Here is a 24,541-nt window from a genome sequence, read left to right on the forward strand (position 1 = left end):
CAACTGAAATTCCATCACCTCCACTAGGTTTGTTTGTAGTAATGCTTCCTAAGGCCATTTGACTTTACATTCTAGGATGTTTGGGCCTAGGTGAGTGATCACACCATCGTGGTTATCTGGGTCATGAAGATATTTTTTTGTATAGTTCTTCTGTGTATTCTTGCCACCTCTTCTTAATATCTTCTGTTTCTTTTAGGTCCATACCATTTTTGTCCTTTATTGTGCTCCCTTGGTATGTTTGCATGAAATGTTCCCTTGGTATCTCTAATTTTCTTGAAGAGATCTCTAGTGTTTCTCATTCTATTGTTTTCCTGTATTCCTTTGCATTGATCACTAAGGATTTCTTTGTTAGAAAACTCAAATGTAGCCTACTGATACTCAAGAAGTAGGCCCTGTGTTTCAAGATCAGTGCATTTTTATTTTAGGCACAATCCTATACATTGATATTGATTTCAATACAGTGAATTTTCTGAAGGCTTTTGGTTACTCTAAAACAGTGGCCTTACTCTTTCCCTTTTACTCATGTGAAAAAAGACTTACAAGGGATATCATTAACTGAAAAGAAAAATCAAGGTGAAAAAGCAAGGCAACTTACTAGATATGGGTTTTAGGATGAGGTTGACTACTCTGAATTTTATATTTTCCATGTGTTGGATTTTTTACCATGTACAGTTCTTTTTCCTTTATGTGAAAAATAAATAACAAAAGTGAACTTAATCTAACAAAACTCTGGGAATTTAAACACTAGACATTACAGTGGAAAATCCTATATATATATATATATATATATATGAATGTTTATTTTTTTACATAAATGTTTAATGCAGCATTGTTTTAACAAAAACTGCAAACAATCTGAATAAACACCAATAAGGGAAATAGTTGAAAAAATCATAATGCATTTATCCAATGATGGTTATAAAAGACTGGTTTGTAGGTGAAAGAATCTAGTTGGCTAGAGTATGTTAACAATAGAATGATTTGTTAGAATACTGATGTTATTTGCTTCTGGACATTTCTCCCATGCATTTGAATTTTTGGTCAGTTCAGTTCTGTTGCTCAGTTGTGTCCGCCTTTTGCGACCCCATGTACTTAGCTGTTTTATGTGCAATTTAGTATTAAGCTTCTTATGCAAATTTAGGTATTTATTTTTTTCTTCCTGTTGTTAAAATCAAGCCACAGTATATAATAAACCTCACTGAATAGGTATAAATAATTCAATTATTAAAAAACTAAATTTAACTCTTTTCCTGTTGTATTTAGGTTGAATCCAGTTTAACTCAATCATTATCGTAATGTGGCTTTAGCTAGTGGAAACAGTGGTGATGCTGAGAAATGGTAAGATTCTGATACACAGTTGACCCTTGAATAACAGGTTTGAATGGATTTTTTTTTTAATAGTAAATACTACAGCAATACATCCTCCATGGTTGGTCGATCCACAGATTCAGACCCTCACAATACAGAGGAACACTGGATATAGAGGGCTGACTCTGTTATACTCAGATGTTCAACTGTGTAGAATCAGCACTACTAAACCCCACTGTGGCTCAAGGGTCAACAGTATTTAGAAGGGAGACTCGACAGGATTTGCTGATGAACTTGGTGCAAGATTTAAGACATGGAGTCAAAGATGCCGTCAAGGATTTTGGCTCTAGGAGTTGGAAAGATGGAGCTGTCATCAACTGAGATGGGGAAAAATACAGAGAGATCTGAGAGTCAGATGGGGAATTCAGCTTTGGACATCTTAAGTTTGATATTTCTTTCAGTCACAGTTGGAGTTTAGAGTTAATGAGGTCTAATGAGAACTGTAAATTTGGGAGTCATCTAGCATATAGGTGGTATTTAAAGTCACAAGACTGGATGAGATCAGCAAGGAAGTGAGTTAGATTCAGAACAGGAATAAGAACCGAGCCCTGTGGTTCTCTAATGTTAAGAAATCACAAAGAAAAGAACAAAGGAGAATGAGCTGCAGTCAGTGAGTTAAAAAGGAAACGTCCCCTCAAAAACCAATTAGAAATTCTTCTTCATCAACAGTTCACTAAAAATTGTACTGTTTTACTCTCGAAGTCAAAAAAGGTAGTAGTCACCACAAATTAAGGATCTGTGATTGTCCATTCATTAGAGTCAGTTTAGGAACACAACATTTTGGAAGATATCTTGATGTTAAAGAATATCAGTTTGAGCAGAAAACATTTTATCTATGAGCCTGTACATAATTGGTTTTTCAGAATTGTACTCCTTTTATAAAATAAATAACATGGTGGACAGATGATAAATTATAGATGATATATTCATTTCCTAAATCTGCAGTAACAAATTACTACAGGCTGGTACAGGCTGGGTGGGAAGCTTAACAGAAATGTATTCTCTCAGAGTTCTGAAAATCAAGAAGGCCAGAAGCCTGGGATCAAGCAGGGCTGATCCCTTCTGGAAGGCCTGAGGGAGATGAGGTCATTCCATGCCTCTTTCCAAGCTTCTGGCTGCTGCTGCTGCTAAGTCACTTCAGTCGTGTACGACTCTGTGCGACCCCATAGACGGCAGCCCACCAGGCTTCCCCGTCCCTGGGATTCTCCAGGCAAGAACACTGGAGTGGGTTGCCATTTCCTTCTGGCAGTACCTCATAAACCTTAGGGTTCCTTGATGTCCATAACCCTCTGCCTCTGTCTTCACGTGACTTTCTCCTTGTGAGTTTCAAATCTCTTCTTTTCCTATAAGGACGCTAGTCATTGGATCTAGGATCCATACGATATCCAGGAGGATCTTATCCTGAGATCCTTAAACCTGTAAAGACTGTATCTGCAAATATGCTCACATCCACAGGTAGAGCAGTTAGTACCCGGACATATCACTGGAAGACACTTTGGATCATCTGATGATCCAAAGATCTGCAGAATCAGCAATAAGTTGCTGGCCAGTTCCTAAGGAATACAGGTAGAAGCTGTTGACAAGTACTAATTTTGTGGTATTGTTTTCAAATTAACTTGGAGACCATACCAATTTTAATCATTCATCTTTATTGATAAAATAGGTTTCCAGCAGTACATAGTCTCAGACATAAATTTAAGGGTTCTGCTTAAAAAAAAAAAGTATGGGATAGAACACTGTTGCTACATAATAAAGTACATGTTTTTAAACACCAAGTTCTTAAAATAATATCCAAGTAAGAAGACCAAGAATAAATTAATTCAACCTATTTGTTTATAAAAATAATTATTTGTCAAGTAATGTTTTATAATAGAGCTGCCCCAAAAAATTGCCTCAGACTTAATTTCAATTGTATAGCTTATCTTAATTCTGACTTGGGATAAAAACTCTATGAATGAGCCATCAAATTAAAGGATACTTTCCCAAAAACCAATAGAAAAGTTTAAAACTAATATTTATTACTTGTTTATAAAATACGAATCAAGGCCTCTGAATGAGAAAATAAATCTGTTTAATGTTTGGGCCCATCTTCTGTTCAATCAGTCCCCTCAACTATTCCAAACTTAAGATAAAAAAATTCTGAAGTGAAAAGCAGTTTTGAATTTTACCATATATGAAATTATACATAAAAGTTACCATGTGATTACTATTTTAACAAATTATATACTCCAAAGTAGAATGTTCTATCATGCGTATTTTAATATATATTCAATATAAATGAGTATAGTATATTTAATAGTATTTGACATTCTTTCCTTTTCTTCTATAATCACCACAAAATATGAAAAATTTAGATTTTGACTGATGCCAACACACTTCTATTTCTAGTGGTTTTAAAAACTTATATATTGGACATATATTTTGTGAAAAATAAAACAAATACTTATAAATCCAGATTTCCCCCCTTCTCCCCTGGCACTCCCCAACCCTTTGACTGAAAGGTTACAAGAAATATCTTTTGCTTATGTTTATGAAAACCAGATGGAGTTTTAGACCTAGAAAATTTTTTTTTTAATTTTAACTTACTGTTTCTGTATCTCCTAAGAGTAATTACTTTAAAAAAAAGGTTCTGAGGCAGAGCAATTCCCAATTTACTGTGAAATTACCATACCTAGCTTGCTGTATCAAACATTTCAACTGTTAGCTAAATGAGCTACATAATATCCTTAAAGATCAACCACAGAAGAGAAAAATCTCATCTTCATTACTGATTTAGAGCCAAAACTTATTCAAAGAAGTAGTTTAACCTACTAAATATGTCTCTTATAAGCTCTTCTTTCTTAGAAAGTAGTATTCCTTCTCTTTCATTCCTGAAATGATATCTCATGTACTTAACCAAGTCACGGACAAGTGTCAGCTCATTATTATGATAAATGAGCTCAAATTAAATTACCTCTTTTATTTATGGTGCATATAAAACATTCCTAACAGCCTTTTAAACTGAACTTTGTTTGACAAAAATTTTAATTAATGAGAAGGCAGACAGGCAATCATTAAAGCTGAAGTCTCATGGTACATAAGCTATTTGTTAACTTTCACCAAATAGGAAGAATATAATTTAGTATGACGATTTTTCCATTCACAATACTGTGGCAAAATTTGTATATTAAAATTTGGATATTTTTTATGAATTCCAAGACATTTGTTGGGAATATTCATGTTTATCTAAATGTCAACCGAAAGCCAACAGCACTGCTGAAAGCTCCTGTTACGTTCAGTAGTTGCTGTGAAAATCTTTAATTGCCAATTACATTTAATTGGCAGAATTACAAAATTCTTGTAATTCAAATTTTGTAATTATAAAAATTACAAAAATCTTGTTCACCAATTAACAAAGGCTTAATTTCTACTTTTCAACTATATTTTGGAATAAAGTCTGTGACCACTAACTGTATTTTTTCACTGCTATCTTTTAAATGTCCCTGTCAGTGCACTGTACATATTACAGAAAAAACAAAACAAAACAAAGGGTCACTTGAGATGGATTTTGCTGTTAATTCATTCACTTAACAAGCCAGTCCCAGTGAGTGTGTTGGAACCTTGTAAGAAGTTCACAGACTTAAAAAGCTCTTCAGCTCTTCCTCAGACTGAGGTCACTGCTGGTTACTAATGCTGACAAAGATGTACTTTCTGACACATCCTCTTTCCTAAGGTTCAAAAATGATTCTCGAGTTATTTGAAGAATCTCTCTCAAGCCTTTATTTTCTTGCTATAAGAAAGCAAACAAAAAGAAGCAGTCAGCACAGTGGCTGTAATAGTAAAAACATATCTTCAGAAAAACCAAACATGTAAAGGTATCATCAATAAAAAGCAAGTACTGTAACTGGCAGAAATGTATTAAATCAATGGGTCCCCAACCTTCTTGCCACCAGCGACCATCTCATGGAAGACAATTTTTCCATAGGCTGGAGGCCGGGGGTGGGAGGAGGGAGGCAGTTGGTTTCAGGATGATTCAAGTGCATTACATTTATTGCGCCCTTTATTTCTATTATTATTACATCAGCTCCACCTCAGTTCATCAGGCAGTGGATCTTGAAGGTCAGAGAACCCTGTATTAAATGATATATGCCTTTACCAACTTGTATCCAGAGAACAGGTTTCTAAAGAGGTAGGAATTACGTGTTCAGTGTCTTCCACCATTGTGAAGGCTTTTTATTTATGCAGCTTTAATTACAGAACTTCAGAAACTGCCTTATTTTATACCACAGTATATATAGATGAAGAGGAGCTTTCCTGGTGGCTCAGTGGTAAAGAATCTACCTGCAATGCAGGAAATGTAGGTTTTGACCCTGGATCGCGAAGATCCTCTGGAGTGGTAAATGGCAACCCACTCCAGTATTCTTGCCTGGAGAATTCCATGGATAGATGAGCCTGGTAGGCTACAGTCCGTGGGGTCTCAAAAGCATCGGACATAACCGAGTGACTAAATGACAACGTAGATGAAGAAAATAACATCTAGATTTTTATTTGTGTAAACTCAGAAAGTCTGTTAATAATACCCTGGGGCTAACACCTCTTAGTACTTTAGTACTTTTATTATTTTCCACGATAGCATGGAATGCAGGGCAAGCCTGGTTTGCTTTCCTTGCGGGGATTTAACAGCAGCAGGCTGGCTGAATAGATTGTGGTGTTTTTTAAGAAGGAAAGTAAGCGACCAAATTGAGCACTGGTGAACAACTCTGCCCTTATCTTCTAGATTAGTTACTGTAAGTCCATGGGGTCGCAAAGAGTTGGACACGACTGAGCGACTGAACTACTGTAAGAAATTTTTAGACATTTAAAAATAACTATCATAATTTATTCTCTACAGCCTTGTCTTTGGTCTTACTTTCTAAGTTTCAATGGTATAAAGCAGGCATCACCAAACTATGGCCAGGCTTGAGGCCTGTTATTGTAAATTAAACTGTACTGGAACACAGTTGAGTCCAATATTATTTTGTGTGTGTATGGCTGCTTTTTCGTTTCAGTGGCAGAGCTGACTACCTACAACAGAGACTGCCTGGTTTTCAAAGCTGAAAAGATTTATTATCTGGCCTTTTACTGAGAAAGTTTGCTTGCCTTAGTTACAAAGAATGAGAGAACTTTGTACAGTTAGAAAAATCATTTTTGGTCCCCTATAACCAATTTCTCCATCATGATTTCAAAATGAAGGTTTTAAAATTATAAAGGTCACCTCTTCTACCAATTTGAGCTATTCAACAGTGACTTGTGCTTTTAATAAAATAAAGGACAGATGCGATAAAAGCTTTTATGCGAAGTGTCAGTTGCATAGTCGTGTCCGATTCTTTGCAACCCCATGGACTGTAGCCCTCCAGGCTCTCTGTCCATCAGATTTTCCAGGCAAGAATACTGGAATGGGTTGCCATTCCCTTCTCCAACGGATCTTCCGACCCAGGGATTGAATCGAGGTCTCCTGCATTGCAGGTGGATTCTTTACCATCTGAGCCATCAGGTAGTAAGAAAGTTTTTATATCCCCTAGAAAAATACAAGTGGCCAAAGAATATTATTTGTGGATTAAAAAATATTTCCCCCTGCATCACTGTGATCTCTGATAAAATAGAGATCTTTTTAAAAATTACTAAGCTGAAGAATTATATTCACCTAATAACAGAAGCAACACAGGATCAAAAAAAAGTCAATTTTCTCAATGATTGGTATAAGTTTACTACTGATCTTAGACTCCTACATTACTATATAAATGGTTTTGCATTAGACACCCAAATAACCAGTACCCAGATTAGGAAAAAGAACATCACTAGCACCCCAGAAAGTAAATATTTAAAAATGAGATGTTTTTTCTGGCATGAATGTTTGTACAAATAGTTTTCACCTACATGTGCAATTTAAAACTTACTTCAAGTTGAAATATTCGTTCCTGTTCCTTGCAACCCTGCTGCTCATCAATTTCAATGGCTTTCCTCATTACTGCTGCCATTTCAGTTATCTGGTCAACATGTGCTTGTAATTCCTAAAAAAAAAAGGAGATGGAAGCTGTAAATCAATGAAACACTTAAAAAAAAAAACTCCTCTTTTTATAAAATCTACATTACTACTTGATACAAATGTTAATACCCTTACACTGCCATTTAGCATAAATGTAATATATCCAATAGATATTTACAAGACGGTTGAGTGATGATAAATGTCCTTGTGAATTCAGATTTCTGTTAGGACTAGGATTAAAGATAAGCAGCACAACAGATCTAAACCCACAAACAGGAAGAATACTCATTTCACATTCCTCTCACCACAAATAATAGCAACATTTTCTTTTTTGTACCTTCATGCCTCATGACCAAACTAATGGGGAAGATATATATTCAATATCTATTCCTTCCTGAAGTCTTCATGATTTATAAATATATTCTATGTTATCCATCCCCCAAAACTGATCTCAATTCAATCTTGAATCTTCCAGAATATAATCCTCACTGAGAGCAGGACCTATACATTACTTGTATTTCTCTATTATTTAATGTTAGGTATGTAATAGGTGATAAGTATTGAGTAAATAATAAGTATTGAATAAAATGAACAGAGTTCTGCTTTTATTATTCTTTTTTGCACACCTATAGGTGAGAGGAATACGAACATTTCTTAACAGAAATGTTCCCTAATTTCAAAGAGCTTACAGTCAATGAAAGAGATGGACAAAAGGTTTTATAATTTCTCTGTTTATAATCAGCAGGGACACAAGACTAATACTTTAAATGAATAACTTCTATAGACCATTGCTCACTGGCAACTGAGTGTTACTTTGTTATGCTAAGGCCAAAACTTAAATATAGAAGTTGATAGTTTCCCACATAAACATTCAGTCTCTTAAATAGTTGTATGTACTCTATTTGGCAAAAGGATTTGAACAAGAGCCCTCAAAACCTACAACACTACTAAACTGTGGAAGGAATATAAATATTCAAACAGACAACAAATAAGAATATCTTTAGCAAACCACACGTTTAATATCTTAAGTAACAAAAATACAGATCCTTATATTAATATAATCTACACAAAGCTAGTACACACAAAGAAAGCAAAATAAATTACACTGTACAGTATGGTGCTATTTAAATTGAAATTACTTGAAGTTAAATACATTTTAAGAAATTAACAATTCAGCCCCTCAGTTGCACTGCTGACATTTAATAGCCACATGTGGCTGGTGGCTTCCAATTTGAATAGCACAGATAAAGAACATTTCCATCACTGCAGAAAGATCTATTAGACAGCTCTGGATTAGACTATGATGGTAAGAATGATATCAAGACAAGCAACTGTCATGTCCTATAACAATTAAAAAAAAAATAATTACAATCCCTCCTACCATAAAGGGAGCCTAATGTTTAAAAGCAAATCAAGTACAGGTAACTGCAGCAGCCAAGTCGGATAAGGATAATGAGTAAAAATTTTGAATAACAACAGCTTTCTCAGTTTATGATTTGATGTCTTCTGGCAACTACAAGGAAATGAATAATCATTTGCCTCTAAGACGGAAAAAAACAAGAAACTACTTTGTTCAGGACACTCTGTTCTAACAAAACCATCATAAGAAAAAAAAACCTCAATACAAACAGAAGGGCATTTTTACAGACCTGGTTCCTGGATGATCCACTTATGATAAGATCTTTAGGGAAGTATCATAGATTTCTAAAAAGGCACAATAGGGCAAGATCTGTGCTTTCAAAATGTTTTAAAAGCAAGAAGTGCTAGCAACAAAATCTTTGCCCTCTCTTGAAATAGCATTCGAGGAAAAAAAAGACAAAACACAACAGACACAACGGAGAGGTTGCTGCTATACTTCATTGTAACACCTAAACAAAGGTAATTTTATTTTATTGTGAATGCAAATTAAATGACTATAGACTATGGAACACCTGAATTAAAACAGTTCATTTAATTGTTTGAGTAAACAAAATTTTTACAAAGTCAGATTAAAATTACTGTCAAGAAAATGTCTTTGATGTCCAGAAAGAGGACAACTGTTTGAAGCTTCCTAAAATTCTGCAGCTACAGTTAACTAGAACAAAATGAAAGAACCTTTAAAGCCTGCAATTACCTAACAGGCTATGTATAATGCAATAAACAGCGAATTCATGACAGATTTAAAGTTTCTACACTGAGTATTTCTGCAAGGCTACCAAAAGCATAGTGTTTTTAAAAAGCAATTTCATTTATTTGCTGGTTTAATTTGGGAGAATTCAATGTAAAAGAACTTTTAAAATGCTACCCCCAGCCACACCCCCAAAGTTGACTGTTTTATTTAGTGTACATTCTGATTTGCTTCCAAGTGCCTCCTCTCCAGTCCATGTTGAGGTGCTTCAAGGATGTGTCGAGATGCACCAAGGAAGAATCCTTCGGAGCTGTTACGATGCACCATGTCAATCTGTAGTACAGAGTCATTATAATGTTAATACGGACGATATCCGTAATTTAAAAACTGAATGAGTGTTAGTTCATGCGAGTTAGCCAACTGTTGGAAATGTTTGTTTTTTTAAGATTTCCAAAAAGGTAGTAGTAGTTCAAAAATAATGTAAAAATGAGGGTTTGAATGAAAATGAGTTCTCCTCAAACTTTTTATTGGCTTTTAAATGTGTGCTCAGAAACGTCTAGGTGAGGGCAGAATTCTGTAACAGTAGTTTCAACAGAGCCTTACTCCAAAATACTATTATTAAGTGTAACTCTGTGTTTTACCCAAAAATGTGTTATAAAATTATTTTTGTGTTTAGCTGTATCAGAGCACTAGAACCTAAACATATCCTGGAAGCTCATACTTATCATGCAAGTTTCTCTGCTCACCCATTTCTGCTTGTTAAGCCCCCAAATTAATTCGAGACTAGATTTAGATGGATTTGCTACCTTTCCTTGCCACTTTCCCAGATTCTCCTCGCAAGAACTAATCTTGCTTCCTCTAGTACTCCAGTGATAATCCAGATCTCTATTTAGGATTCATCACATCCTACCTTATGTTAGATAATCATGTTTGTATCTGTATCTCCCAATGCACTGAAAGGTCCTACGGTAGAATAATAAAACTTATTCATTCATCTCATTATGATAACTAAGCTAGTGCAAGTGTTAATAAATATTTGTTTGAATCAAAGCATCTCCTTTTTGGGAAAAATCAAAATCACAAACATTAATATGTATTAGTTAGAATTAATAACATGTAACTGAACTGTTATTTCATGGAAGGCAAGAATCAGTACTTAGAAGAAGAATTTCATCTGCATAATGAAAAAGGATGGCTTACAGCTATCTTAAGACCTGTTTAACTTGCTAATTAATAAAACAGCTCTAATGAATGGTAAAATCTAATGTGTTTTATAAAACATTTGCTTCTGACATAGCTGCAACCACGAGGGACTAGCTACGTTCAGTATCTTGTTCTTAAGCACTCGCTTGCCAGAGTATTCTCTGTAGATCTTAAAAAATTTGTTAGGTTGTTAAACACAAGGGCCTTTTGGAATGTCTCAAGAATATACTTATTTTACCAATAATTTAAAGTCAGTTCATATTTGTACCTTAGAAAACCTCTTAAATTATATATTCAAAATAAAATGTTTTTATAATGATATTAACAATAGATACGTTTTTACTCAAAAGATTGCCACTTAACAATCCAAGGTTCCTTCCGGTTAGGAGATAAATAGCATAATTAGATAATATTAAAACCACATTTGTTAATTTATTACTATACTATTTGACACAAGAGCTATTACTAACTTCCTTAACATGGAAAGTTGAATTTACATGTTAAAGCAACTTACTAGATATTTATTTTTAGTAGAATTAATAATAAAAAATACCTGAAAGCACCAAGATGGAAGAAATATTTTAAAGAATCTAAAAAGTGTTTTAATAATTAAGAAAGATAAAAATACACTTTAACAGTCAATACTTCTTCAATAACACTCGTTATAACTAATAAAAAATAGTTAGCTCATCATTATCCAATAGAGATAATGGCCTTGTAGTCACAATCTATTCTATTATTTTTCACACCAGCAGTTAAAAATCAGTTTAAAATAAAATGTAAATCGTAAAGGACTATTCTATCTTTTCACAGCAGCTGCTAGCAAACACAGGGATCACAACTAGTAAGATGAACAGCAGAAACAACATTGATTTCTAGCCAGTTCAGCTCTATCTCTAAAAATGATGTTGAGTGGTATGTGATGGAGGATGGGATGGGTGGGAAGGCAATATATATAGTATATTGTTTCTTTTCCTCCCCTACCCTTTGGTGCTTCCATTAATAATCAGGAGTATCTATAGTCTGGATGAATTAGCCTCATTCAGAAGACAGTCTTAAAAACGAATCTAACTCTAGCTGTTCTTGGAATTTTAAAAAGGGTTTTGGGCATTTAAATTTCTTTTTTGCAACATATACCAATACACAAGTTAGAAGAAATATTTCTTTGAAGCAGGTAACATTATAATTTTGAATAATTTGAATTGAATAGACTTACCTTTATTTCCCAAATAATGTTTACTTTTTAATATATATTATAAGCTACTAGGGAAGAATGGGAGTTTGAAGACTAAATCAAACAGAAAATGACACATAACATGAAAAAAATAAGGAAAAGAAGAAAATGTCAAAAAGAGAAGTATTCAATATCATGTAAGACACCTGTGATTTCTTAAAATCTGAACACAAGTTAGTTGACTGTCCTTTTTTCAAATTATATTTACAGAATGGGATTACCTTAGTGTGTTGCTCTTTTAACTTCATTATTATTCCTGGATCATCTTTTTTGCTAGCCATTAGCAATCTAAACATTTGCTCTCGATACTTGCTCATTATAAGTTCCAAGGCAGATTGATGTTCTTCCAGGGATGTACGTAATTCTATCAAGAGTAACAGTATATTTTATTTAAACTTGGGTTTAAAATGCACAATATATTCTCTTCCACACCACATTTTTTTAAAAAGCCACTTATAAAGGGGGTATTTCATAAAGAAAACATGAGGTACAAAAATCTAGTTATATGGAAATAAAGGACACCAAATGGAGTCCTTTATTAGTTTTCAAAATAACCATTTTAAGCTCATTTTTTGAGAATCATTTTAACAACTATTTACTGAACAACAACTGAGTGTCAGATCATGCTCTATATTAGGAATACCAAAAGGACATAAAGTTCAGAGTCTAGTGGAGAAAACAAAACATAAATAATTATAACACAATGTGGTAAGTGCAAAGTGGAGCTCTACCCTAATATGTGTATGAAGAAAAACTGGTGGAGGCTTCACAGAAGTATAGTAGTGAGATGAGTGTACATTCCTTCAGTTGAAAAATAAAGGACAGGACATTCTTAAGCAGGGAGGCATGAAAGTGGATGGTGTGTTCGGGAACTTGTTCAGGGTGGCAAGAGCAAAGGTCTCATGGAGAAGGGAGGTATGGGAAGAATATGAAAAAGAAGGCTTAGAGTCAACTTTGAAGGACTCTGGATAAGGAAATAGTACACAGTGAGGGTTCTTAAGCAAAAGAACAACATGACCAGATATGTTTTTGTCAAATCAGTCTGATGACTGTGCTGAAGATGGACTGGAGTGGAAAGAGACTGAAATTAAGGAGACCAATGAGGATACTTCAGGCTGGAGACTATAAACACCTAAGCTAGGGGCCAAAGCAGTGGGGCTGCAGAGAATTGAAACTGAGTTATTTCACAGGTAATAACTTCAGTGGTACAAAATGGATATTGAAGGTGAGTGCCTAAGATGATTCCAAGTAAGGTAGACAGACATTCATATGTAGGATAGGATAAAGAGAAATATATGTAACTGAAGCATAATGGACTAGAAAAAGTAACTTTAACTGGCCAGTTTCCCATTTAAAAAATATTAACTGACCCGAATTCAATAGTGCAATTGGAGATTAAAGCTCACTTTTGATATGCTATAAACAGTGATAATATAGCTTGCCTTTGTTCTCTTGCTGCAATTCTCTGATTTGTCTGTTTTCTTGCTGGATTCCCATAACTAATGTGGACCGTGGCCGATGTCTTGCAACTTCATTAAGTTCTTGAATTTCTTCTTGATACTGATGAAAAGATTTTTTTTCAAGATGTAAGAGAATATATTTGAAAATATATATCTTACACATGTGTATATATGTGTGTACACTTCACAAAGAATTCTTACATCTCAACAATAAAAAGAAAAAGAATCCAAGTAAAAAATGGGCAAACGACTAAGTTCTGAGGATGCAATGGACATCATGGTGTCTAAAGTTAGCAATACTATATTATATATTTGGAATCTGTCAAGAGAACACATCTTAAATATTCTCACCACATACAGTAATTATGTGAGGTGACAGAAGTATTAACTAACCTCATGGTTAGTAGGTAATGATTCCACAATATATACATGTGTATTGTATATCTTAAATTTACACAATGCTGTAACATCAAGTATATCTCAATAAAGCTGAAAAAAATAGGCAAAGGATTTGAAGAGACATTTTTCTAAAGATGATACACAAATGGTCAATAAACACATGAAAGATACTTAACATCCTTAGTCATTAAGGAAACACAGCTCAATATAACAAGGAGATAGCACATGACAGCCACTGCTGCTACTGCTAAGTCACTTCAGTCGTGTCCGACTCTGTGTGACCCCACAGACGGAAGCCCACCAGGCTCCCCCATCCCTGGGATTCTCCAGGCAAGAACACTGGAGTGGGTTGCCATTTCCTTCTCCAATGTATGAAAGTGAAAAGTGAAGTCGCTCAGTCATGTCTGACCCTTAGCGACCCCACGGACTGCAGCCTACCAGGCTCCTCCATCCATGGGATTTTCTAGGCAAGAGTACTGGAGTGGCTTGCCATTGCCTTCTCCGATGACAGCCACTAGGATGACCTTAATCAAAAACAAGTAATAACGAGTTTAACAGAGGATGTGCAGAAATTGCTAATGCCTATATATGGTTGATGGGAATGTAAAATGATGTAGCTGTTTTGGAAAACAGACAGGCAGATCCTCAAAAAGTTAAACATAGAGGTATAAGACCCTTCTATTCTACAGCTAGGTATATACCCAAGAAAACTAAAAACAGATGTCCACATAGAAATGTATACACAAGTATTCACAGCAGTATTATACATAATTGCCCCAGAAGAAAAAAAATCCAAATGTTCATTAACCAATAAGTAGAAAAACACAAGGTGCTATATCCTTACAATGAATATTATTAATATTTAGCAATAAAAAGGAATGAAATACTCATACATACTAGAACAGATGAAACTTGAAAACTTTAGATTCATGGTTGCCAGGAACCAGGGAAAGGGAGATTTAGGGAGCAGCTTTAGGGGTAATGAAGTGTTCTAAAATTAACAGTGATTATGGTTGCAGAGCATGTGACTATACTAAAATTCAATCAACTGCACCCTTCAAACAGGTAAATTGTAGGGGACTTCCTTGGTGGCCCAGTGGTTAAAACTCCATGCTTCCAGCAGACGTGGGTTCATTTTGTAGTTGGGGAACTAAGATCTAGCATGCCATGTGGTGCAGCCAAAAAAATTAAAAATAGGGTAAATTTTATGGTTCTTAACTCTGGTTGTCAACCTCCCCCCCTTTTTAAAACTCAATACAAGATAAGTATGTTCACTGGAATACATGAGTCAAGCTAGACAGGGAGGTATGTAATGTGTTTAGGGCAGCAGAGTTGCAAAACAAAATATGGGGCTGGCCAAAAAGTTCAGGCTTTTTCATAAGATGTCATGGAAAAACCCACATGAACTTTTCAGCTAATCCAATAGGTAAACTTGCTTCACTTTTTCAGCAGCTTTGTTAAAATCAGTACCCCCAGGTTGCTGCTTCCTTTTACAAAAGAGATGCGCTTCACGAGAGTAAGCTATAAATATATCTTTTCCTACAGTGATTTCCATCATAGTTTCAGAGATTCTATAGTTCTCTTAAAGTTAAAATCAAAAGAGGGCTTAAAATAGTAGTTCAACTTCATAGCCCACTGGAAAGTTCTTATACACAATGGTAAAGATAACAAGAAGTGAAGCCCTTTTCATTTCTTCCTTAACTGGCAGCAGTAAATGAAAAATAAGGTAGCAAGTATAAATGAACAGGGCTTCTCAGGTGGCTCAGTGGTAAAGAATCCACCAGCCAATGCAGGAAATGCAAGTTCAATTCCTGGGTGGGAAGATACCCTAGAGTAGGAAATGGCAACCCACTCCAGTATTCTTGCCTAGAAAATCCCATGGACAGAGGAGCCTGGTGGGTTACAGTCCATGGTGTCGCAAAGAGGTGGACACGACTGAACATGCACACACACACAAATGCAGTAAATGCAAAAGGTGAAAACAAGATATTGCTTTGCATCATCTTCAAAACTATTTTATTATTAAACAGCACCACCAAAATATTCTTATAAAAATATTTCTACATTATAAAAATAGGAGACAGAACAAAATACGTGTCACTATTAGTAAAAGAGATTATCTCATCTTTGTCAAATGTATTTAGACCTAAAAAAATTCATGTATTTTCCAAACTCAAATCTGCATCACTGTAGGAAATTAAGTCATCAAATCTACAAGTTTTAGAAGATATATATATACACACATACATGTCAGTTGACCTTGACAAAATTTCAATCTAAAGTAAACTAAAACATACAAGCTACTTTTAAACTTCAGAAAACATTAAAAATAAAATACTAGTTAAGCAGAAGTTTATAAAAGTAACACATAAATGTCAATGACCGCCTTTTAAAAATAGAATCAACAGGGGGGAAAAAAGAAATCAAACCTGCTTCATAGCTTCTACTCGCTTGTTGAGAGCTGTGGTTTGCTCAATCAAAGATTCCGCTGCATCATCGTGCTCTCTCAATCTTTCAACAAGGGCTTTAGCATCAGCAAGTGCCTTCTCAATGGTGCAACTCATTTCTAAAGGAATACATAGGATTAAAAATGAAAAACAGATTCAAAAGAAAGCTGGCATATCAATCTTATTTTAGTTCCACTTTAACACACATTATGCTTAAGCTACATGTGTTACTGAATCGTTCACTATCTCATGATGAAAAACATCTAAAAACATCTAAGAACACCTGTGGTTTTGATTGTTAAGATGGAAAAAAGCTGAAAGTGAATTTATAATATTCAAAAAATTATACACAACGTATATAAATATATATAATTATATATTACATAAATATACATATGTGTTTATACACACACACACACATATATATAAAGTTTGAGAACAAATCAGAATGTATTTAAAACACCCTGAATACACTGCGGGGACAAAAGTGTATATTCCATAAATACATTTTATGTTATACAGACTCCTCTATCCATAGGATTCTTCAGGCAGGAAAACTGGAGTGGGTTGCCATTCCCTTCTGCAGGGGATCTTCTCAACCCAGGTATCAAACCCATGTCTCCTGCGGCTCCTACATTGTAGGCAGATTCTTTAGTGCACTGAAGAACTAATGCTTTTGAACTGTGGTGTTGGAGAAGACTCTTGACTTGGACTGCAAGGCGATCGAATCAGTCAATCCTGAAAATTCACTGGAAGGACTGATGCTGAAGCTGAAACTCCAATACTTTGGCCACCTGATGGGAAGCACTGAATCACTGGAAAAGACCCTGATGCTGGGAAAGATTGAAGGCAGGAGGAGAAGGGGACGACAGAGGATGAGATGGTTGGATGGCATCACCGACTCAATGGACTGAGTTTGAGAAAGCTCCGGGAGTTGGTGATGGACAGGGAAGCCTGGCATGCTGCAGTCCATGGGTTTGCAAAGAGTCGGACGAGACTGAGCAACTGAACTGAATGTTATATAGAAATTGCGCTCTTCGTGAGGGCAATCCCTATCTTGCCATTTGTGAAAAAAGGTCATTTTGTTATTTTGTATTCTGCAGTCAGTGACTGTCAGGTCTCTAGCCTCTGCTTGGTCAGGTGACCTCAGACACCATCCACAAACGTACACTACTAACCAGCCAAAGCGGCCTCTCCGTGTCATGCTACACTAAACGATCAACCTCCTTCTGGAGGAACTTTAGCTTCTCATATAAAAATTCTTTATAATTCTAACTCTCGCACTTTCCTTAGAAAATGGCAAAGAAAGTTTTAACTTAGAACAACACTGGCCACTATGGAAAACTTCTGATATGTTAAAATCAATAACTAAAATGTATAAAAGGAGATGAAAAACTAGGAGACAAAACGTAACACAGCCAATAGTTAGCTTTTTAACTGATATGCAGAGACCTCAAAACAAAATTTTTATTTTAAAATAATCTTTCAAAAACTTTAACATTCTGACACTTATCACTCTTGAATTTTTCTCTTTCTAGTGTTTTGCCTTATTTTCTGTTAATATACGAGCCATCCTTTCTTTAAGATTTTCTCAAAAAATAAAATTACCTTGGAATGTTACTATGTCATAAGCCAGATCTATAGCAATTAAATTAAAATTCAGGTGTAGAACAAAGTTAAGGGTTATAATTAAGGATTTTCACCAAGTTTAGGAAGACAGAATTTGCTACAGAATATAGGTATTTTTAAGATACTTTTGCATGGCACTCGTTAGGTTAATTGTTAGCCCCTCAGATACAGAATGGAGAAGGCAATGGCAAGCCACTCCAGTACTCTTGCCTAGAAAATCCCGTGGATGAAGGCCTGGTAGGCTGCAGTCCATGCGGTCGCTAAGGGTCGGACACGACTGAGCGACTTCACTTTCACTTTTTGCTTTCACACATTGGAGAAGGAAATGGCAACCCACTCCAGTGTTCTTGCCTGGAGAATCCCAGGGACAGGACAGCCTGGTGGGCTGCCGTCTATGGGGTCACACAGAGTCGGACACGACTGAAGTGACTTAGCAGCAGCAGTAGCAGCAGATACAGAAAAATGCAGCAAGAGATTTTAATAACCTAACTGTGTAACATTTTAAAAGAAAGAAAATACAACACATCACACCATTTTAGCAGGCTTTCATTAAGATTATTATACCTAGCAAAGATTCAAAATTGCAAACAAAATAAAGTTGAAAAAAAATTCAAACAGTATTCTTGGTTGTTACCCAACAGCTGAGGCAGAGAGTATATTGTCCTGTTTTTATAAACAAGTTCAAAGCTGAATAAAAAAGATCAAAATAAAATGTAAAACTGCCAATTTATAAAATGTTCACTATATGACTAGATATTTCCAGAGAGCTTTAAGAATTAAGGTGGAAATTAATACAACTTCTGTCTCTCTAGATAAAACAGCCAAAACATTTGTCTTCAAAGATTTAGGAGATTTAGACAAGGGTACTTCAAAATACAACAGGAAAAGGGCCACTAAAGGAACCAACGCTTCCTATAGGTTAAAACATGAAGGGACAGTCATTAAAATCTATCTAAGATGTCCTCCAACAAGGCCTTGCCCTTCTGGAATTACCTAAAATTAGAGCTAGGCAATAGTACGGCTTTCTTATTTATATGGGGGTCACTGTATCTCTATGAGTGAGTGTTAGTTGCTCAGTTGTGTCTGACTCTTTGTGACCCCACAGACTGTAGCCCTCCAGGCTCCTCTGTCCATGGGATTCTCCAGGCAAGAATACCAGAGTGGTTAGCCATTTTCTCACCCAGGGACTAAACCTGGGTCTCCTGCATTGCAGATTCTTTACCATCTGAGACACCAGGGAAGTCCCTATATCTCCGTATCTCCTATCAATCCCACTAACTGTAGAACATCAGATTTTTTAGAGTAAAATTACATTTAAAAACAGAAAAAAAAGTCTTACAGTAAAAATAACTGGTTGCAACAGATGGTGAAAGAAAATAGAAAAGCAAAGTCTAGAGAAAGCTGTAAAAGATTTGAGAGAAGTTTATCTTGATTTTAACAGAACAACTCAGGGATGAGGACCTTGACAGTCCGAGGTCCCAATATGTAAATAACATTGTTGGGACTAATATCAGAAGAAACCTCCTTATGCTTTGTAATAACATGACATCTACAAACAATAGCTAGGATGTGTTTCCAAATAAAATGTACTAAAGTTCCCATACAGGATGAGGTGGCAGGTGACTGAATACCTATACTGTGTGTAATTCAGTAAGCTGCCCTCTCCCCAAAAGCTATGCTCTCAGAATTCTCTGGGCAAAGGAATCTGTAGATTAACTGAAACAGAGCCCTGAATCTAGACGCAATCTTTTCAGATAATCATAAATCTTTCTTTCTGAAATATGAAAAAGTTAAGCTGTGTCTGGGGTTACCAACGTGACAACAGGTTAGACAGGGAGATATAAGGGCTTCCCTGATGGCTCAGATGGTATAGAATCTTCTCTATCCCCAACGTTTTGCCTTTATCTTTAGTTCATTTGCTGTTTGTTTGCATGTGTGGAAGACATCAAATTATATTTTCCTTTTCTCATGGAGACAACCAATTGTCCCATTTCCCATTTTTTGGACAGTACGTTTCTCCCCCACTAAATTTTAATGCCACACCTGTTGTATGTTTTCTCAATAAATGTATGGGTATGTTTCTGAGCTCTCTATTTCTGGGTCTATTTATCTATCAGTATGCTGCCTCAGCTGTTAGATTCCAACTGTTGATAGCTTTCTGAACCTAAGGGATACAACCTTATGCTGAATCTTGCTCATTGGGACAACTGTTATCCCCACTTTATCAGTGAGGAAACAGACTCAGGACTTGAACAGAAAGGAGCTGACTGACAGCACCACGCAGCAAGGAAGGAGCCAAGCGAGTACCAGAAATAGAACTTCAGTCCAGGGGATGTTCATCAGCCAAGATGGCTCTCCAGGGCCCTGCCTGCTTCTATCTATATAAAAACTACCATGGTCTCCTGGGTGGAAAAACAAAGCAAATTCCTTGATGCTACTCCACCAATGAGACTTCCAAAATATTATATAAACTGCATTTCAAACCAGCAGTAGAAAATAAGTGGAAGTGTAAATGAAGATGAAAAAATAACAAATTTCTAATATCCCCCCTCATAACCAATAAGAAGCCTAGCACTTATTTTAACCAGTCATCACAGTTAATCTGCAAGACTGTTAAAAACAAGAAAACAGCCCCCAAATGGAGTCACTTATGCTAAGTCCCATATCACCAAACCAAGCCTTAACTTACAGTTTTGGCCTCTTACAGAAATGGAACCTTAAATCACTCAATCAGGAATCACTGTGAGGTCATTTGCCTGACAGACTCCTGCCATCCCCTAAAGGAAAGTGACCATGTCACATCTAACCTGCTTTTTGCTGGTATAACTTCCTTGTTCCTTTTCCTATAAAACTGTCTCATTTTGTACAGCTCCTTGGAACTCCTTTCTACTAGATGGGGTGTTGCCTGATTCATGAATTGTTGAACAAAGCCAAAAAGATTTTTAAAGTTTACTCAGTTGAATTCTGCATTTTAACAAGACCAACTAGGTTTTTTGAAACTATAATTAACATCCACTTAAAAAAAAAAAACATTCTCTAGATTGCATAATGAAATACTCCTATCAAAATGAACTACATTTAAAATCTGTTTTATAACTATAAAAACGTATTTATTCAGGGAAAGTGTTAGCTGCTCAGTTGTGTCTGACTGAGACCCCATGGACGGCAGCCTGCCAGGCTCCTCTATCCATGGGATTCTCCAGGCAAGAATACTGGAGTTGGTGGCCATTCCCTTCTCCAGGGGATCTTCCCAACCTAGAGATCGAACTTGGGTCTCCTGCATTGCAGGCAGATTTTTTACCATCTGAGTCACCAGGTAAGCCCAATTCTATTCAGGGTAAGGAATTATAAAAAGTAAGTAATTAAAAGCATACTTTTATCAGCATTTTAGATAAACAGTGACATAAAATTTCTAAGAATCTGCATGTTTATTTCCTGTATGTGAAACCACAGAAAAGTTTAAAATATTTCATAATACGCATTTACTTTGCCACATTTTTGGAAACCACTGTGCTTCTCTCCCTCCCCCAGTCTTCCTTTTTCATTGGTAACTGCAGTAGGAGGAAGATTTGTTTTCCCATTCTCCAAGTTTTAAATTAAAAAAAAAAAAAACAAAACTCCAATTAAAAAAAAAGATATTCTCAATTTATCTATTTTTAAGTGTGCATCTTAACTAGTGTACTTATTTACCTTATCTTCTACAGGTAGGTTCAGATTGTATGTAAAATTTTTTTAAAGCAGTTCCTGGTCCTATTCCCCCCCACCCCATCACCCCGCCCACGTTAAGCACATTTTCGCCCACTCTACCAACCAAAGACATTTGCAGTCAGACTCCTGGCAGAGCGTTCAGAACATTCTGCTGCTGATAAAAGAAAAACCACCACCCACCCAAGAAAGAAACCGCCAGCTGTTTACTTTTAGACTTTGGTTAAGAAAAATTTAAAGAAATTAAAATCACTCTTCTTTCTCCTTTATCCACAAATCCATTATCCTATAGCTGGAACCACAGAGAAATACTGTGACCACTGACATACCACAGATGTGTCTATAAATGTCAACAATCTAGTTTGGTTAAAAATTTTTATTGTTCCGGCAGGTGCCTCTAAAGTTACTTTGTAGAAAATATTAACTGACACCCGTGGAGGTACAAAAATGAAAGGCATAGTTATGGTTTTCTTAGACATGTACAGAGATCAAGAAAGAAAACATGTAAATTATAAATTATGTACTCTTAAAAAGCACCTTACACACACATATCACTGTATTTGAAAGCACAAAAATTTTTCACTGTCCTTGAAAATAATGGAATGAACACATTTAGAGTTTTATGAAGCAGCTTTTTGAAGAAAATGAATTTTTAAAGTTAGAAGAAACAGAATTTGAAAGCAAGGACACAGGTGAAGTTTTATTATTTTTTTTAATTACATGTTTCCTTGGAACTGTGACTAAATATAAGTTCATATACATATATGTTCAAACAAGTGTGACAATTTAAGAAGAAACTGCTCTAACCTAAACCAGTTATTTCTAACCTATGGGCAAGGAATCACTGGAAGGGTGGCACAGATGGCCATGCACGAAGCATGGTCTGTAGTCTAAATATTTCTCTCATACCTATACATCCCACTATTTTTAATAGACAAAGACTGCTAATAATAAAACACAAAGTCATGGAAAAGCATAATAGTTCCGTGCCATGATGCACAATCTCAGTTAACAGATAATAAAAATACAATTACTTGTGTGCTAGTGGTACAGAATTCCTCATACTCAAAACTGGTCAGCGTTTTTTAAACTAATATATAAGGTTCTTCTGGCTCTAAAAAAATTCTGCATTTTTTGAGGATGCTAAGAGTTGGACACGACTAAGCGACTGAACTGAACTGAAGGACTCCAACTTCTATGATGAATCTTCAGAACTATTATATTATAAATGGGGCTTCCCAGGTGGCTCAGTGGTAAAGAATACACTTGCCAACGCAGGATACTTGGGTTCAATCCCTGGGTCAGGAAGATACCCCTGGAGTAGGAAATGGCAATCTGCTCCGGTATTCCTGCATGGAAAATTTCAGAAACAGAGGAGACTGGGGGACTATAGAGTCCACGGGGCTACTAAGAGTTGGACACTGAACAACTAAGCACGCACACACACATTATAAATAAAGATACACATGTATATATTAATACAGATAATGCCTGCTATATGCCAAGCAATGGATTAACTTTTGCTACAAAGATGAGTAAGATGTGATTCCAGACTCAAGCTCAAATTGCCACGAGACAAAAGACTTGAATAATGTTATACCATCTAAAAAGTTCTGTAGAAATTCTGTTTCAAGTGCTTTGGGAGAACAGTGGTACTATCAGTTATCATCTGGGGGAGCCGGAGAAGACAATGGTCTATGAATTAGATTTTGATAGGTGGTTTTATAAAAAGGAAGAGGAAGCATTCAAGACAGATGGTACAGCACATACAAAGGCAGAGAGCTGTAAAAGTGCTTGGCGTGTTTGGACAAACAGCGGTCTGGTGTGAACGAATATCGAGGTACTGGCAATATAAAACAGAAAAAGGTAAAAATGGATTGGGACAGACAGTAAAAGGCGCTATGTGATATGATTAACAAATAGGACTTAATTCTGTCAGCGATAAGGTTACTGAAAAAGTTTCAAGAAAGAATTGACATACACAGATTTGTATTTCAGAATGGTAACCAGGGGAGGAAGACGGTGGGGAAATCATCTGGTTTTGAAAGAAGAAATAGCACAGTGCAGTACAAGCGGAAATACAGTCAAGGATGAGCCTTGGCTTTCTAGCGCGGACAACTGGATGGATACCAGTGCTATTATCCGAGATCGGATACAGAAGAAAGGTAAGATGAAAACCAAGAAAAAGGTAGGATTCTTCAGAGGGCAGTTTAAAGACAATTGGTTATCCGTGAAGAGAACTAGGAAGAGTAATATTTCTTGAAGGGTGGTTTCAAGAAAGGGAATGGTTCTTACGCAAAGAGGTAAATTGAGATCTGAAAAGGAACCCTCTCCCCTCCCTGCAGACCACCTCCACCCCGCCCCGCCCCGCATACGGTGAGCTGCCAGGTGGGTTAGGCAGGAAGAAAACAGAGAACAGAGGTGTGTCCACACGGGTTAGGGCCAAGGCTTTTCGTCGAACTTTCTGCACCTGAGTTCCGGAAAGAGGTGCTCTGAGCTGAGAACAGGAAGTACCGCGCCCAGGAACGGGCAGCCGGTGGTTCAAGAGGTGGTGCGAAAGGGGAAGGAAAGCCTACGAGTCGCTACGCCCGCTCGTCTCCCTGGATTGATTCCACTTACTCTGGTCTCAATCCCTCGCAGCCGTCAGCTGTGGCGGTTTAGGACTCAAAGCCTCTGCCAACGGGGACCTATGCACCCAAGGGAAGAGACTCCTCCCGCCTGTTCAGCTTCCTCAGCGAGCAGACGCAGAACCCAGAATAGGCAATGCAGGGCTGGCTGCAGGGATCCAGGGACTCAGCCCCATCACTGGCAGGGAGAAAAGCTCCAGCGACCGCCTCCGACTAGCGCTCTCATAGCGCTGTAACCTCGCGAGACTTCCTTCCTCGCGTAACGGTAGGGGGTTGGGGGGGCCGACCTCAGCGATTTAGTTGAGGTCTCTAGCTGACATGCGCAAGTAGTAGGGGCGGGCCACTTTACGTCCCTCCC

General features: G+C 36.5%; 2 protein-coding genes across 4 annotated transcripts in view; one reads left to right on the forward strand and one right to left on the reverse strand.

Annotated features, from left to right (window-relative positions):
* Positions 1-3,002: 3,002 nt before the first annotated feature.
* On the reverse strand, positions 3,003-24,315 carry FGFR1OP2 (FGFR1 oncogene partner 2). Of its 2 annotated transcripts, XM_055394959.2 has the most exons (7): positions 24,176-24,315; positions 16,205-16,341; positions 13,359-13,476; positions 12,138-12,280; positions 9,699-9,812; positions 7,284-7,397; positions 3,003-5,137 (listed from the first exon to the last, which is right to left on the reverse strand). In XM_055394959.2, exons 2-7 carry the CDS (start codon positions 16,337-16,339, stop codon positions 5,000-5,002), a joined length of 762 nt encoding a protein of 253 aa, XP_055250934.1. In that variant the 5' UTR covers positions 16,340-16,341; positions 24,176-24,315; the 3' UTR covers positions 3,003-4,999. The 2 variants fall into 2 exon arrangements, with proteins under 2 accessions (XP_055250934.1, XP_055250935.1); XM_055394960.2 differs by lacking the exon at positions 9,699-9,812 and having other exon boundaries at positions 3,004-5,137.
* INTS13 (integrator complex subunit 13) overlaps positions 23,350-24,541 on the forward strand; it is a 31,551-nt gene continuing 30,359 nt past the window's right edge. The window contains exons 1-2 of one of the 2 annotated variants that reach the window (XM_055394955.2): positions 23,350-23,422; positions 23,555-23,721. The gene's annotated coding sequence lies outside the window, so the exon portion shown is untranslated. Of the gene's footprint in view, positions 23,423-23,554; positions 23,722-24,311; positions 24,449-24,541 lie in introns of those variants that run through there. The other variant, XM_055394956.2, reaches the window with a different exon arrangement.

The sequence above is a fragment of the Moschus berezovskii genome, chromosome 6, assembly GCF_049115385.1.
Source record: "Moschus berezovskii isolate FMDL1 chromosome 6, NW_MosBer_1.0, whole genome shotgun sequence".
In the NCBI taxonomy this organism is placed as follows: Eukaryota; Metazoa; Chordata; class Mammalia; order Artiodactyla; family Moschidae; genus Moschus; species Moschus berezovskii.